The sequence below is a fragment of the Ovis aries genome, chromosome 3 (assembly GCF_016772045.2).
Source record: "Ovis aries strain OAR_USU_Benz2616 breed Rambouillet chromosome 3, ARS-UI_Ramb_v3.0, whole genome shotgun sequence".
NCBI classification, from domain to species: domain Eukaryota; kingdom Metazoa; phylum Chordata; class Mammalia; order Artiodactyla; family Bovidae; genus Ovis; species Ovis aries.
This window is the reverse complement of record NC_056056.1, coordinates 149,304,152-149,320,612: the sequence shown is the minus strand read 5'-3', so window position 1 is coordinate 149,320,612 and position 16,461 is coordinate 149,304,152. Positions and strand designations below refer to the sequence as shown.

General features: G+C 38.5%; 1 protein-coding gene across 2 annotated transcripts in view; it reads right to left on the bottom strand.

Moving 5' to 3' along the window:
* Window positions 1-217: 217 nt before the first annotated feature.
* PTPRB (protein tyrosine phosphatase receptor type B) overlaps window positions 218-16,461 on the bottom strand; it is a 125,095-nt gene continuing 108,851 nt past the window's right edge. For both annotated transcript variants that reach the window (XM_004006460.6, XM_004006459.6), the window contains 3 exons: window positions 15,825-15,960; window positions 7,741-7,861; window positions 218-5,603 (listed from right to left, as the gene is read on the bottom strand). In XM_004006460.6, coding sequence (XP_004006509.3) covers window positions 5,581-5,603; window positions 7,741-7,861; window positions 15,825-15,960 — 280 coding nt within the window. In that variant the 3' untranslated portion in view covers window positions 218-5,580. The remainder of the gene's footprint in view (window positions 5,604-7,740; window positions 7,862-15,824; window positions 15,961-16,461) is intronic.

Genomic DNA, 16,461 nt, shown 5'->3' with positions numbered 1-16,461 from the left:
AGTTGGAGACAGTCAACCAGAGAGTCTATTATATGTTCGTGATACCCTAGGTAACCAACTAGGAATTCACAGGAGCAAAGGTTAAAACAACCAAGTTCTTCATGATAATGGCTTACAAGATTTTTCTCATTTAGAAGCAGTCACTTCTGACCTTTCTCCTGAGCAGTCAGATGACAGAAATTGATAAATGAGACACAGGCAAATAGAAGACAGAACATTTTCCTTCAACAAATAGCAGTTTTATTCACTAGTGGGAAGGTGTTTATGACACTATATAGATTGTTTTTGGCCACAGTTACAGTATGAAAATATATTAAGGGAATACATAAATTAAATACAAAGACTATGGAAGCGCTTTCTTTAAACAGAGTTGGTTAGAAAATACAACAATGTGGAGAGGTACTATCATAAGAAAAAAACAGAACCATTGACTGCCATTTTAAATGACCAGATTTGCAGAGAAAGAAAACATAATATAAAAAACATAAAAAGTGCTCTATTAAAGAACATAACATATTCAATTGCTAGATGTATTTGCCTTGTTTATTGAAGCTTCACACAAATCAAGGAACAGCCAGATGAGCCTCCATGAACACTAGCATTATTAGATACTGACTACCTAAATACCCAAAGTACTGGGCCAGGAGCAATTTCCACTCAAAAGGTATATGTTGAATGTCTATAAGTTGTATACTAATTTCTATTAGGTGGGAGTATAAAAGAGATCAAAGACTTGGTTCTTATCCTTGCAGAATTGATAAGCCTGATGGGTCCTACCTGGGAAACTAAAGATTAAGGACTCTTGAGGTCGGAACTTTGGTGCACCTTGTGTTCAGGGTGGTTGAAATCGGGAGATTTCACGAAGGCCACTGGAGACTCTCACTTCAGCTTGCAGGGGAAAGCCACCCAACTCTATGGCACACTCCGAAAGCCACAACTGCACATGCTCCTTTCTGTGGGAAGGCTTTCTTGCTCACTCACAAGATGTTATGAAAACACAACATCTCCAACATAACAGAAAACTTACTCTTAGGATGAAGATAGTTTTTCTTAAAAGAAATTCCTTACTGCAGAAAACAGCCATAACTAAACTTTCTTGTGAATATTCTAGAAGAAACATATTACTTTTGTCTGACATTATTCACCATTTCAACAGCTTATTTTGATATCTTACATAAGATCATGTACACTGGCATATAGGTTACAAAAATCATTTTTGGTAGGTCTGTTAATAGAGCTTTTTATTTCCATTACATAAGCCTTTATTTTAGGAGCATTCACCAACCATTTTCTTATGTCATGAATGCATCTATATAGACAACCTTTTAAAAAAATAAAATGCCTTATTTTTGTGGCATATATTTATTCCTAGGGAGCCTCCCTACAAGTCAAGAGTAGTCTTTTAGTCAAAAATATTTCCATTGCTAGAAACATTTTTAGAACAGAACAGATTTTTGCTATTATCATGGCTGCATTAAATGTTACCCTGCATTTTGACTAAAATGGCCAAACATTTCAAAGGCACCATCCACTAAAAGAGTCTAAGGTAGTGTGTTCAGAATTCCAAACTCAGTTTTGTCAAACACCTGGTCAATTCACAAAACTAAATGAATCAATTCAATTGCTTAATCAGCTATATCATCTGGCTGACATAGTCCAAGCGAATCCTTCAAAGGATAATGCATCTTAATAGAAGCATATGACATCCCCAAGAAACAGTCTGGACACAGAAGGAATGCTGTTTCTTCTTTCTGATGATGTCTGCTTAGATCCCCTCTTTTCAAATATTTTTCCTTCTTTGTATTATTTCACTCATTTTCTACAGTCATAGTTTATAAATTTTCCCTTGAGTGAAATAATCTTTGAAAACTTGATATGATTTTAAATCTCAGGTTAAAAATACTCTGAACCTTAACAGAACATTTGGGCTGATAACAGCCTTTTCCACTCTGTCTCATTGGAATGAGGTACCATTGAAGCCTTGCTCATAGCCACTTCCAGGAGGATCCTTTTTGCCACTCTCGTGAGTCATCAGTTACTTCGATTTCCTCAATGAAATGGAATGTGGAGAATCCTTGAACTGCTACATCAAACAAGCAGCTTATTACCTTCCCCCCCCCCCCAATCAGGTCAGATTTGGTCTGGCTCATTTGTGTGAACTAAAACTCTAGAGCACCCCAGAGTTGGTGCTTAGATTCTGCTACTTGCTGTTATTCAGATCTGGCAGGTTTATTAATTTAGGATTCCAGCCGTAGAGACCAAGAAGCCTAAGTGAATGAGAATTTAGTGCATAGTCAACAATTTTCTTCCAAGAGGTAAGGAAAGTGTTTAAATACAAGAACCTGGATCCTGAGACACTAGAAGAAGCAGAGTGTGAAGTATAAGAGGTGAAGCCTATTTTTGTATTGCTGGACATCTGCTTAGTGGTTTCATATTATTTTCAAATGTCATTTTGGGATTCCAAGAGATAATAAAATTAATTAAAGACCCTACCAAATAAAACTGTCCCCAATATATTGTGCGCTGTGGCCATTTTAGTGTTCAAAAGTGAAATCATTATCATCTCTTCTAAAATGTGGAGACAGAAAAGACTATGACATACCAATGGGTATGAGGAGATAAGATGAACAGAAAATAAAATCACCTTCTACTGGGAAAGCAAACATATTCAAAAAGGAGAAGGGGAAGTGTAGCGAAAAAGAGGGGCTTGGAAGTGTTAAGTGCTGCTGAATTTCTTAGGACAAGTGCAGACCCAGAAAGGGAGAGGAGCCTTAGAAAAATCTGACTCAAGAGCTGAAAAATTGGCTGCTATCCAGAGAAGACAGAATAATACGAAATTGATTTAATGAGTAGAGATTAAAGGAGTTAATTATAAAGGACTTGGATAAATAATTATTAAGATGCAAGACAGGAACCTTCCAAGATTTGATAGCTCAAAAGCACTTTGAAGGCTTGATGATTAAAGTGTACTGCACAGGTGCACAGCCAGGATGCCCAGCACGACAGGAAGTGGAGTGTTTACCAAGACGTAACACATGATGGGGTTTAATTAATTGAGCTGAATGTCAAGGAAACCTGTTTTTCCCTCCTCCTAAATTTAATAAATAGATCAACTAGATTATGTCTTTAGTCTTTGATGGTGGTGGGAGGGAAGACAGTGAAATATTTGTTGCTAAGGAGATTTAAAATTAGACAGGTGGAGGGTAGAAATAAATTTGTCCTGCATTAGACTAAAAGAACATACAGTTTTCCCTTGTCATGTCCATTTCCATAACTCTGATTCCACCCCAGATATGCCAGGGTATGTACTGTGACAGCCGTGTAGGTTTGTTATGGTTTTAATTCTTGATTTGTGCAATTAATTGCTTTCTTTCTCTTTTTGGTTCAGAGATTTGCTAGAGAAGCAGAATCAGCGCTTGCCAGTTTGTGGCCCAAGGAAGGCTGCCACTGCCCTGCTTCTAGGTAATGTCACTGCCTTGCTGAGACCCTCTTTCAGGTTTAATTGAAAATAGTAACAACAATCCCACCATTATCACTGTGATGTATTCTCTTTATTGAATAGAAATGTGTAGTTTCTAGGACAGTGCCTAGCAAGTTGCAGGCATTTAAACTTTCCTAAATGAGTGAGAAGCCAAAAATGAATTTCTTTCCATGTAGTTGGATGTGCTTCGTACCCAGTGATGTTGGCTTAAAATTCTGGTTTTTAAAAATTTATTCCTTTTTCTTATTAATACAGGGAAAGTTATCCCTAATGGACATATCATCTCATATGTCTCTGATCTTTATTTTCACTCCAGTGGTACCTCTGCCACACTTACATTTATGTTGTTCCTTTTCATTTCTAGAAGAGCCATCTGGTTTCCTGAAACAGGATCAGACCCTAACGCTGTCATTTCACAAGGCATTGAGCGTGATAACACTGTGAAGATTTGGAATCTTCTTCCCATTCATTCTTATAAAGGTTTTTCCTGTTTCCACAAACTTCAAGAAGCCCTGGAAATTTTTCCATTTTGGGTGTAGCCTTAATTTACTACAACTATATTAGGTATATTTAATGATTTTTCCACTTACTATGGCAATTACACCCATTATAGTACTTATGGGACTCAACAGTTTGCAGCAAAAAATATACATTTTGAAAAGAAACATACTCTTCCTGCAAATGAAGCTATGAGACCAACAACCTGGATCTCTAAATCTTAAATTTATTACAGAGAAATCTGTAGTGAGAAAAAGGCAAACATTCCTGACTCATCTCTCAGGTAGCCATGATGATACCATACAGGTGTGTTTCAAATTTTCTCCAGGAAGACCCTTGGAACTGGAACTTGGAGAGGGCAATGCTCACTTTTTGACTCACTGAAATTTGTGATAGGCAAAATTGGTCAGCTTGGCAGAGTATGAGTGCCTTTCATAGTAAATGCAACTGAAGGTGACTACTTGATATTTTGACCTCAATGATTTACTAAAAAAAGGTGTCTGGGAAATTTTATACTAGGCACCATTGAACTTTTGTTTCAGTATTTTTAAAATTAGTGATATATGATGTTTGTGGATATTTCTCTAGAGGTATTAACATTAGGCCCTTTGATCAGTAGCATAATATGCCACCACAATCTTCTTTTAATGGGAAATCCAAGTATGACCAGTGCGATTTTGACTTTTCCAGGAGTGCAGCCTCCTAGCAATGAGACAAAGATGAGTGTGTGTCCACCGGCCAAAACACACATCCCAGTGTGAGATGCATGCTCACACACAGCATACTGTGGATGCAGTGGAACGGTCTCCCATGGCTGCGGATGGTGCTTTGCATGTTGACTGTGTTTCCAGTCAGGGCAGCAGGTGGCACGCCTCTGGATAAGAGGAATTCATCACTTCTGTTCTGGTCGTCCTCTCTCAGAACCCTCAGCCCGGCAGCCTGGACTTGCCTTGCAAGTTACGTGGCCCCTAAGCTGACCACGTTGGCTTGGAGCTTTGGCAGGACAAAGGGGAGACACTAACCACATGAGGCACAAACACCTACTTCAGCTTTGGTGCTGCTTAATCTCATCTCTTCAACCCTTTCTTTTGATTGTGATATTATTACATTGTTACATATATTAATTGCTTTTGGATCATCTTTGGGTCCCAGCAATGCCCTCAAACCAGCTGTACTCTCTGCTCTCTCCAGCCCTGCCCTGTATCCTGCCCAGTAGGTATCAAAACTGGCCTAGGGGATCACCCCTGCAACCACCTCCATATGCTTTTTACCACTTGTCCTGTTATACAGGGTGAATTAGTTTAGGTAGAACAAGCCATGAACACTTTGGTGTGGAAAAATAGTATTATATAAAGCTTAATATTAAACATTATGAAAAATACATATTTACAGAGGAAACTACAAATTACAACTATGTACAATAATATCTGTTACCTTTAAATTACATAAAATCTTTAAAATTCTCCAGATTAATAAATTATACATAATATCAACAGAAATAGCTGGCACCTCTGTAGGGCATGAAGCAAGTTTTTCTTTTTTTTTTTTAAATAAAATCACACAGTGAATAGTTTTGATCCAGGAGATCTTCGGGTGCATTCTCAATGCCTTGAATAGCCTGAATCTGAAAGGAAAGACACTGGAATTAGAGGCTGTAGCGGGGTATGTCATAGTTGTTTGTTCTATTTATGAAAATGATGAATGGCAAATACTAGCAGAAATGACGGAAACTCAATATGGTTTAGGATGAGACCATCCCTGTGGGGACCAGGTCACTGCATTCAGGATTGTAGATTACTAGAACTGGAAAAGACTAGTGATTCCAGTCTAATCCTCTGGTTTTCCAGATGAGCCCACAGGCCCAGAATGGTACAGAAATTCACTCAGGGTTACCCGGCTTGTGAATGCTAGCTAGTTCCAGAGCTAGGACCTGAATCCTAACTTTCAGATGCCTGAAGCTAACCAAACCATAATTAGCTTCCTTTAAACGCACCCAAGATCACACTAATAAAAGACCCTTAAACAAGCCAAAACAAGACAAGGAAACTCCAAGATCCCCCAGAGCTTCCTCTATTCTGGGCTTCTTAAAGAATCTCACATGCAAAACCTATTAATTTACTCTCCTGATAAATTAGGGGGTAATTATTTACAAAATAAAAGGATTATCTGATTTACAAAGAACTCATTTAAATAGCAGCCCTCTCATGTATGTGTGCTTTACAGATTATTAACTATATTGGCTAGGTGGGTGGGTACAGAGGGTACAGAGAACTAGATAAAACTGAAGAGCATTTTGAAATGGAGATAAAAGAGCTCTGAAATAATGTTTGTCCAAAAGAAAAAAAAGATCTATGGGTGGACATTGGTCCATGTGGCAAGAAATTGAAACTTATGCTAACAACCACAGAATGAACAATCTTGAAGTGAACACTCCAGCCCCAGTCAAACCTTCAGATGACTGTAGCCCTGGCCAATGTCTTGACTTATGAGAGACCCAGGACCAGAGCACTCAGCTAAGCCCCTTCCAAATTCCTGATCTACAGAAACTATGACATAATAAATGTACAAGTCAGCTAACAAATTTTGAGGTAATTTGTTAGCTGGAAATAAATTACAATGTAACTTCAAATTTGCAATTAGCCAGTGTGATAAAATAGATTTTAATGATGGTCCTGAGTAGGAAAAAGCAGACCCTTCACATGTCAATTAATTATTGTCTGATCAAAGCAGTGCCTTACAAAGTTTATACATTTTCTTTTACTGAATTTTTCATTTAAAAATTACATGTTACATGCTTGTTCTATAAAATTTAGAAAAAACATAAAATGGAAGAAAAATGAGATGTTATTTTACTGCTCAGAGAAATTTTATTCACTACTGTGATATATTTCTTTCTCTCTGGCTTCCCGGGTGGCTCAGTGGTAAACCATCTGTCTACCAATGCAGGAGACATAGGTTTGATCCCTGCATCAGGAAATCTCAAGGAGAAAATGGCAGCTCACTCCAGTATTTCTGCCTGAAAAATCCCATGGACAGAGGAGCCTGGTGGGCTGCAGTCCACAAGGTCACAAAGAGCCGGACACGACCGAGTGACTGAGCATGCATATTTCTCTCCAGTCTTTTGTTTGTTTGTTTTTGCCCCATGTGCTGTTCTTGTTTGTTTAACATTCTGCATTTCTTACTTATTTATGAGAAAATCTATACTATATCCTTAAAGATATCATTCTTAATGACTGCATTGTGTTCTACTCAGTGAATGCACCACGGTATGCTTAGTCCTCCACTGTTGAACATTTATGTTTTTTTCACTCAGACCTTTAACTATGAAAAGCTTCACACATAAAGCTTTTTCAGTACTTAGGGTGGCAGTAGAAATACTGGGTGACAAGAACATAATAAGGACCTTCATACATATGGCCAAGTTCTTCTCCAATGGGATTTTACAATTTGAACTCCCAGTTGCTATTTCAAAGCATCCTCTTTAGTAGCAAGCCTTATTCCTTAGATATATTAAGCCAAGTCCTGAACAGAGGGCACCCCAAGCCTAGGAGGAGATACCATGTGAAACCTGTGCTCCACCATGGGGGTTCCCTCCCCACTCAGCCTCTCTTCCTTGTTGCCACTTTTTGAGGGCCTTTCCCTCAAACCTTTGGGGAGAAGAAATGATCAGTGTGTGTTAGGAAAGCTTGAGGTTTTTAATGACTTCCAGATAGACTGTATTTTGCTAAATAAACTTATAAAGTAGAGCAGTAAGCTCCTACCTCTGTGATACTCTGGATTCACATTTTCGTAGATTGGAAACAAAGGGTTTTCTTGTTCACTCCGTAGCTTCCTTGCTCTGAGCACATCTCTTACACACTGATGTAGGTACACATACTGACACTATGAAAAAGCAGAAGACATGTCAGAGGAAGGCAGATTCTCAAGCATAAGAAAGTTGAGGGACATTACTATGTATAAAATGAATAACTAATCAGGACCTACTGTATTAAGCATAGGGAACTCTTCCCAATACTCTGTAACGGCCTATATGAGAAAGAATCTAAAAAGCAGTGGATATGTGTATACGTATAACTGATTTACTTTGCTGTACACCTGAAATTAATACAACAAATGTAACTCCAATAAAATTGTTTAAAAAAATTTTTAAATGACAAGATACTTATAAAAAAGAAAGAAAGACAAGGGACTCTCACCAAACCTCAACAGTAATAGGATTCTATAATGGTTAGCAAATTTCATGATAACCCTTCACTAATGGCTTCTAGTATGTAGAAGAGTGACTACTTTCTATTACCACAGAGAAGAGAATGATGAAAAAGGGCAGAAAGGCAGTGTTTATTCATCTTTTTTAGGTACATGCATATTTATAATATGTCCTATGAAGGCCAACAACTATGTCTGACCATAGTAGGTCCTCCACAAATAGTTATTAAATATACAAAATGAATGCCAAACACTGTGTTATGCATTTTATATGAATTATTTAATTATTTTGACAACCTCATATAGTAGATATAATCATCTATATGAATAGAAACTAAGAGAAGATAAGTAACTTCTCCAAGGTCACACAGCTAAGAAATGAGATCCTAGGATTTAATCCGGGTATGTGAGCCCAAACTTTGTGCTTTTTTCATTAAATCAATTTTCTTAGATGAAACCTAAAATCATTGCATTATTGAATGTGAAAATAATGTCACTGCATACTGTGCTCTTTCATTCTTTTTTGGTGGGGGTGGTATGGTGAGAAAAAAGAGGTTGTACAATAGATGTGCATGTCTTGGTTCTCAGTATCTGAGTCTGACTCATTAAAGAATCTCAAAGATGTTGGCTTACTGCAGAAAACCATAGAGGCTTTGCTGTTGTTCAGTTGCTAAGCCATGTCCAACTCTTTGTGACCTTCTGAACTGCAGCATGCCAGGCTTCCCTGTCCTTCACCATCTCTTGGAGTTTGTTCAAACTCATGTCCATTGAGTCAGTGATGCCATCCAACCATCTCATCTTTTGCTGCCCCCTTCTCTTCCTGACCTAAGTCTTTCCCAGCATCAGGATCTTTTCCAATGAGTCAGGTCTTAGCATCAGGTGACCAAAGTTTTGGAGCTTCAGGTTCAGCATCAGTCATTCCAATGAATATTCAGGGTTGATTTCCTTTAGGATTGACTGGTTTGATCTCCTTGCTGTCCAAGGGACTCTCAAAAGTCTTCTCCAGCACCACAATTTGAAAACATCATTTTCTTCAGTGCTCAGCCTTCTTCACGGTCCAGCTCTCACATCCATACATGACTATTGGAAAAACCATAGCTTCGACTATGTGGACTTTTGGCAGCAAAATAATGTCTCTGTTTCTTAATACACTGTCTAGGTTTGTTATAGCTTTTCTTCCAAGGAGCAAGGGTCTTAATTTTGTGGTTGCAGTACCATTCACAGTGATTTTGGAGCCCAAGAAAGTGAAATCTGTCACTGCTTCCACTTTTTCCCTATTTGCCATGAAGTGTTGGGACCAGATGCCATGATCTTTGTTTTTTGAATGCTGAGTTTTAAGCCAGCTTTTCACTTCCCTCTTTCAACTTCATTAAGAAGGCTTACACAGTGAGAATAGCCCCACCTGTTAGCTATCTGGGAACTATGTTTTGTTTTTTGTTTTTTTTTGCTGTCCCTTTGGAGAAGTTGTGTTCTCCTTTGTGCAGTTTTTTGTTTGTTTGTTTTTTTAACATTTTAGATGTTGGAAATGCTTACATTCTTTACAAATAGAGTGACATTTTGAAATATTTTTATTCACAGTCTGCTGATAATGGTTCTGTTTAAAAAGATAAGAATTCTTATAGTTCAAATTTCTAATCTGCTTTGACATGTTTCCTTGGGTCAGAATTTGAGCAAGAAGTTAACCAAATGTAACGTATAAAGTGAGTTATAAAGAACAAGACAAAATTAGATTTCAGCCAAATTTTAAGCCATGACATTTGGTCATATATCAGATTATTTTCATAAAAAGAGTCATGGAGCAATTCAGCACATTGTCATTTCAACCTGTATGAAAGCAAGTATAACGTATTGGGTTGGCCAACATGTTTGTTTGGGTTTTCCATAAAGTGTTATGAAAAAACCCAAATGAACTTTTTGGCCAACCCAATGATTATGTTTGTGTGAGAAAGTGACAGATTTTGTGTTACTCTGAAGCCTAATCAGACTCTTCTAGGTTGGAAAAGCAATTGGTCTCCTCTGGGTGTCTGTTCGTGCCATTTACCAGGGCACAATGATGTGGGTTGGTTGTTACTGCCCTAAATCACCTTTTGGGTAAGGAGCGTGGTGCATCTTGTCTGTGGTTTAGAAACTACCTTTGAAACAGAAACAAATATGGTAGAGTCAGTGTTTTCGTGACCAAAAGGACACCATAGAGACCTTCCCTGACCATAGACGCTCAGCCACAGGCAGCTAAACGTGTGCACTGGGCTCCTTTCCTTACTACCAACCAAGCTGTGTGATAAGGGAATGAATGTGCGATCTTAGCGCTCAGCCTTGGGCTCTCCTTCCTCAGACGAGGACTCTGGGCTTTCGGTCTGCCACCAGCTGGCCTAGATAGAGATCTCAGTTTCTGCATCTGTAAAACAAGGAGGCAAGGGTCTCTTCTACAGCTAACTTCTTTTGACCATTGAAGATTTGTATTAGATTTTGTGATGCTGTCAATTAGATGGATATCAAAAAACATTCCTAGACTCTATGTTTAAGGTGATCCATGTGGTCAGTTTTAGAGTATTTTCAAGGCTTGAGACACAAAGGGAGACTATAAATCTGTCTTCAGCAATGACCTTTAAAAGTGGACAGGTATTTATTTTTATGTGTTGGCACTAGGCACTGTCCCTGGGTGCATGGTCATCTACTCAAGGGAACCCATCATTTAGGTCTGGTATCATCATCAGATTAGAACATTTCAGAGAAACAACCCAATCATAAGTGATGTCTGTGTTAATATTAATAATGATTCTCTGCACTTCTGCTCACAAACTCAGCTTACTTGTTATGAGTATCTTATGATCTTGAAAACTTGAGAAGGGTACTCTTCTGAAAACGGTTGTTTGTACAGGCAGTCATTTTCCTCATCGTGAAAACTACCACATTAGAGACTGACACTTCCCTCATTCCTCCCATTCAAAGCATAAATCTCATTTTCAGTTCCAGTTGGATATTAAATGAGTTTGGGACCTTGGAGTTTGGCTGTGAATGAGTTCTCGTATGCTATGCCTTATTAATAAGTTCTTCAACAATGATCTACTCTGGGCTTTGAAACCAGTTAATATTCATTAATTTGCCTTGTCTTAAATATAAATTCTTCTTTTCCCAACAGAATACCCCTTTGAGAATGATTACTTCTAAAACCTTTCAGTTTGTTAATGTGCTCCCCACTTTATTCTTAATGAAAAGTAGACAAAGTCTAATGTATGAATTTCACATCATAAAAGCTCATTTTTTCTCTCTGTCCAGCAAGCTGGTGAAGCCTTAGTTCCATTCAATTTCACCAATATCTGTAGTATGAGATAATATTTATAGGATTGTACTTGGAGCCTTTCACGGTCTCTGAGTGCACAGTTTAGCAGAGGGGCAGGTATGTGAACAAGTAAGATGATAAATATAAGACAGAATTGTATATAAGGCTTCATACATGAGAAGAAGCCATCAGGTTCACTTTTGGAGGAGGAAAATATAGAGCTAGAGAGAAAAGGTGACATTTGTTAAGAATTTGAGCAAAGAAATAGGACATTCCAAATGATATAAATCACACAAAAGGGTACATATATTCTGGAAACTGTGAGCAGTCTAGTGTAGTTAAAAGGTAGGGTGCATAAGTCATGGGAAACTCCCAGGAGAATCCCCCAAATGTGCACTGAGTCCCACAACATTCCACCGTTTCCTCCTCACAGGAAGCAGATGACATTGACAGATGGTGACTATCAGCTCTTTTTCTTTAACAAGAGCATTTGAGTGTCTCTCTCAGAATCAGGCAGGAAACATGCCCCAAGTTAGGCTAAAAGGAGGAGGGTCACACTCACAAATCCCTTGTCTAATGTCTTTTATTTAGAGGCCTTTGCTCTTTAATATATTGATCAAAACTTGTGAAGCCCTACACCCGTTTGTCTCCCAAATAAAGCAGAATAAAGTTGGTGCTGACGTCTCTCTGTGGACCCAGAAAAGAAATACAAGGGATGTCAGAATGTCCTTTTTCTTTGGCTGGAATCATCACCCACAGGGGCTCAGCTGTGGCTTGCACCCCTCTGCCCTCACTCTCATATCCAAGTGAGTGGTATTGGGTCTGAGTGTCTGAGACTGTAGAAGGAGCCCACCTTCAGCAGAGCCTTAAAGCAAGACAGATAATGTCTGGATATTGTTTGGGATTTTGTTTGATAGAGAAAAAAGGAAAGAGAAAATTTCTATCTTATTGAAATCTTTATTCAACATGATCAAAAGAATCACTGTTTCTGGACCAGAGAAGGAAAACTTCCTTAATTTTAATCTTAAAAGAGTGGGGGTGGGTGGCATTATGACATGAAACTGGGGAAGTAAGTTGGAGCCAGGTTCTAAAGAACTTGAAAATCATTTTAAAGCGATGAAGAGTTTTCCACAATTTTTATGCAGGGGGCTGACACAGTGACAGAGCACTTTTTTGGTGACAGTGGTGATAAAGAGCTGTTAGAGCAGAAGCTGGGGGCAGGAGACCCATGAGCAGGCTACTGTGAAGGCTCACTGAGAGGTGATAAAGGGCCAGGCGAGGGCAGAGAGTCTAGAACAAGGAGGAAGATGCTGAGTAGAATGGACAGGGCTTAACGATTGCTTGAATGTGTCTGTGGGAACAGTCAGATCCCCAGCCTGGGCAAACAAGTGAAGGTCAAGATGAATGGCAACACCATCGCCTAAAACTAAAAGAAGAAACAGCAGAAGTACTTCTGTTGTTTGTTTTTCAAAAAAATGACTATAAGACTTCCTGGTGGAACTGTCCATGAAGCAGGTACTTGGGTGAATGCTGGGGTAGGAGAATGAGATCTGGGAGATCTGAGCAGGTATGTGGTTCCCGAAGCCATGGAAATGGAAGAAATATGAAGAATGAAGATGGGGAGAAACAAGAGTAGTGCCTTGAGTAGAGACTCTTGGGAACTTGAACACTGAAAAGGCAGGCTGAAGAATAAGAACCTCAGAATCCCCAGAGAGGTTAGGAGGAGGAAGGGGAAAGGATAGGTGAAAGCGGAGTTATGTCCAAGGAGGAAGAGGGAGAGCTTTGGTACATTATGTTGCCCCTGCCCTGGATGTCAGCCAGTGATATTTATAGTGGGGTGGGGTTGCCTGTTCTTTGCCAAAATGCATCACCAGAGTTCTGGGCAGGTGTATAGAAGTGATACATGGCCCAAGAAGCCTCTAAAAATAGCTATGGAGCCTGAGTCCCCTACCCCCAACACCTCTTAAGATTATTCATAATATGATGATCTCCTCCTCTCCAAATCACAATTAAGTATGGCTTGAGTTTGTGAAAATGAAAACAAATTTGTAATGGAACATGGATGCCTTGACTTTTTAGCAACATGATTGTAGGATATTTGTTCATTTAATAGATTTTAAAAGAATATTGAGGCTAGAGCAAAGGAAACAAGTTCCTACCCTCTAGGAACTTGTAGCCTTGTACAGAAAGTTGAAGGAAAACAATTATTATATAATGTGATGTAATTCTACAACACTTAATGAAAGAACAGAACTAGACAGTGGTCATCAGTGGCTGCCCAAACCATTAAGACAAAGGCTGATTGGAAATGTTACAGTGGATGGTCGTTGTCAGTTTCATCAGTACAGGGAAGAGACACAAAAAGGAAGTGCCTCCTGATGTGATGAACAGGAAGTACGCAGGACCACCCATGAAGCATGTGATGGTAAAAAGGATCTGAGACTTAATTAAGCCTCTAGATCCAATGAACTGCTGACAAAAATTATGAAAAATAGAGGATTATATCACCTTACATTATGAAAAATAGAATACATTATGAAAAAGCAGTCAGCCACATTTAGAATGTAGGAAAATCTATGGAACAAATGAACTGATTTCTTTAACAAATAAATGGCACAGGAAACAAATCAGAGGGAAGGTTATTATAGATTAAAAGAAATTTAGAAGAGGCTTCAACTAAATGCAATGTATGGGCTTTGTATTCTAATGCAAACCAAGTGTAAAAAGCAATTTTTGAGATTAATTGGGATATTTAAACATTGACTAGATATTGGATGATATTAAGGGATTATGATTAAAACTGTCAGGCATGATAATGGTATTGTGGTCATGATTTTTGAATAAGTCCTTAACTTAAAAAATATATATAACTGTAAAACATATATGGAATAAAATATATATTATTAATCATATATAATATTAAATATGTATGTTTTAAGATACACAGTATTTAAGGAAGAAATGATGTGATAAGTAGGATTTCCTTTAAAACAGTACAGTAAGTCATGGGGTAGGGGAACAGTGTGTGTGGGCTATGAATGGAAAAAGAACAAAGAATACCGATGACTGCAGAAACTGGGGTTTGGGTATGGAAATTCATTATACTATTTTCCTTACTTTCATGTATTTTTAAAAAAAAAACATAATAAAATATTTAAAATGTAGTGCAATAATTGTTATAATGAAAGGACAGCGGGGATAGAAGATCCTGGGTGTGGGCACTGCCCATAGGAGGCAATGATGACAGTGTTCTCCCAAATGTGTTACATAATATGAGGGTCTGCAGGATATGAATATGTTCTGCACAAGAAGAGGATGTGGGGGTCAAAGTGGTTTTAGGAACAGTGGGCTCAACAAAGCTCAAGGGGAACCTTTGCTATGGGACATCTCCATTCTGTGGAGCGGGGCCACCTGCAGTTTTCATGCATCCCATGACTCTGCCAGGGCAGAGTAGCACACAGAACTTTTCACCTTTTTGAGCACAGGCATTTTTTTAAAAGTAGAAGATTTTGCACAGTTACTTGGGAAACAGGAGGGCAGGAGAACTTGGACCTGGTAAGGCAATGATGCAGGGAGGGAGGTTTGTTCTGTGCGGGGACACAGATTTGACTCTCAGGCTGCAGGCCAGGGCACTTGGGAATTAGGACTTGGGACTTGGGATTCTCTAGAACAGGCTTTAAGTCCCTGCTCAGCTACTTCATAGCTGTGCAAAGTCCTTTAGCCTCTGAACTTATTCTCTATTCTGGAAATGGAAAATAATTCTCTCTTATCTATGTTTTTGTGTATGTGTGTGTGAAAATCTAATGAGATGACATGTTTAGAAATACCTTGTAAATGTCAAAGGACTATATAAATGGAAGCATTTATCCTCTACAATTAATGTCAAAGGACTATATAAATACAAGCATTTATCCTCCACAATTAATGTATACTCTTTAGTGTCTCTAGAGATACGGGTGCAGCTGGGGTGGGCTGGAGGAGAGAAGAGATTAGAATCTGCTTCCTTTTTACTAACTGAAGTTCTTGGGCTCAACCACCAGCCTATCTTAAAATGATCTTCAAGATGAACTAGCTGGTTTTCCCCCATGTTCATATATTGATTTTTTTTTAAAAATTCATCTTTCTTCCTACCCACCTAAAGAAGATGGACAACTAGTTCAGTAAAGATAAGAATACACATCATCCTCAAGGTCACTGAAATTTCTTTTAAAATAGAAAGTCTTAGAAAACATTGATATTCAATTCTCTTTCTCCTCTTGATGAGTCATAGTTCTTTCCCTTTATCAGATTAAAGCCCTGAACATTTGGGGGCGGAGGGAGACAGACAGGGTGATCTGTGTCCTTCAGCTGAACTCTTACCTCGGTCTGGACCATGTGAACCCTGTGAAGTCTTAGGTCATGCACAGCTCCATAAATGTCCACAGAATCTTTGGAGTCTAATTGCTGGAGGATTCGATCCAATGCAATAAAGGTTCCAGTCCTACCCACACCAGCACTAGAAAAGAGAGTGAAGAAAGACCACCTTTTTCATTAAACTGGACTTTCTGGACTACGTCCAGTGACTCTAGCACAATCTTTCCTTTCCCTTCCCTTCCAAGTTAGAGAATATAGGATACTTCTTTCTCTCAACGTGCTCTCTCAAAGAAATAAAACCCAGGGTTCTGAACTTCCATCCTTTCCTCCCTTCTTCCTCCACCTTTCCATTCCAGCTAGGGCAAGGATTTGCTGTGTATCATTTTCAAGCATGCTTCCATACTCTTCCTACATTCATGTAAATCTATACACAATATACTCATTTAATGTGTTTCCAAAATTTACTAAAATGGTACTAAGCAAGTTTTATGTATTCTCATGTCAACTTTTCTACTCAATATTGTTTTTGAGATTTGTCTACATTTGTTTCATGTAGACATAATTTCTTTTACAGAGGTCATAAACCACCGTTCCCTACTGATAGACAATGAGATTGTTTTTAGTTTTTCTCTATTACAAACTG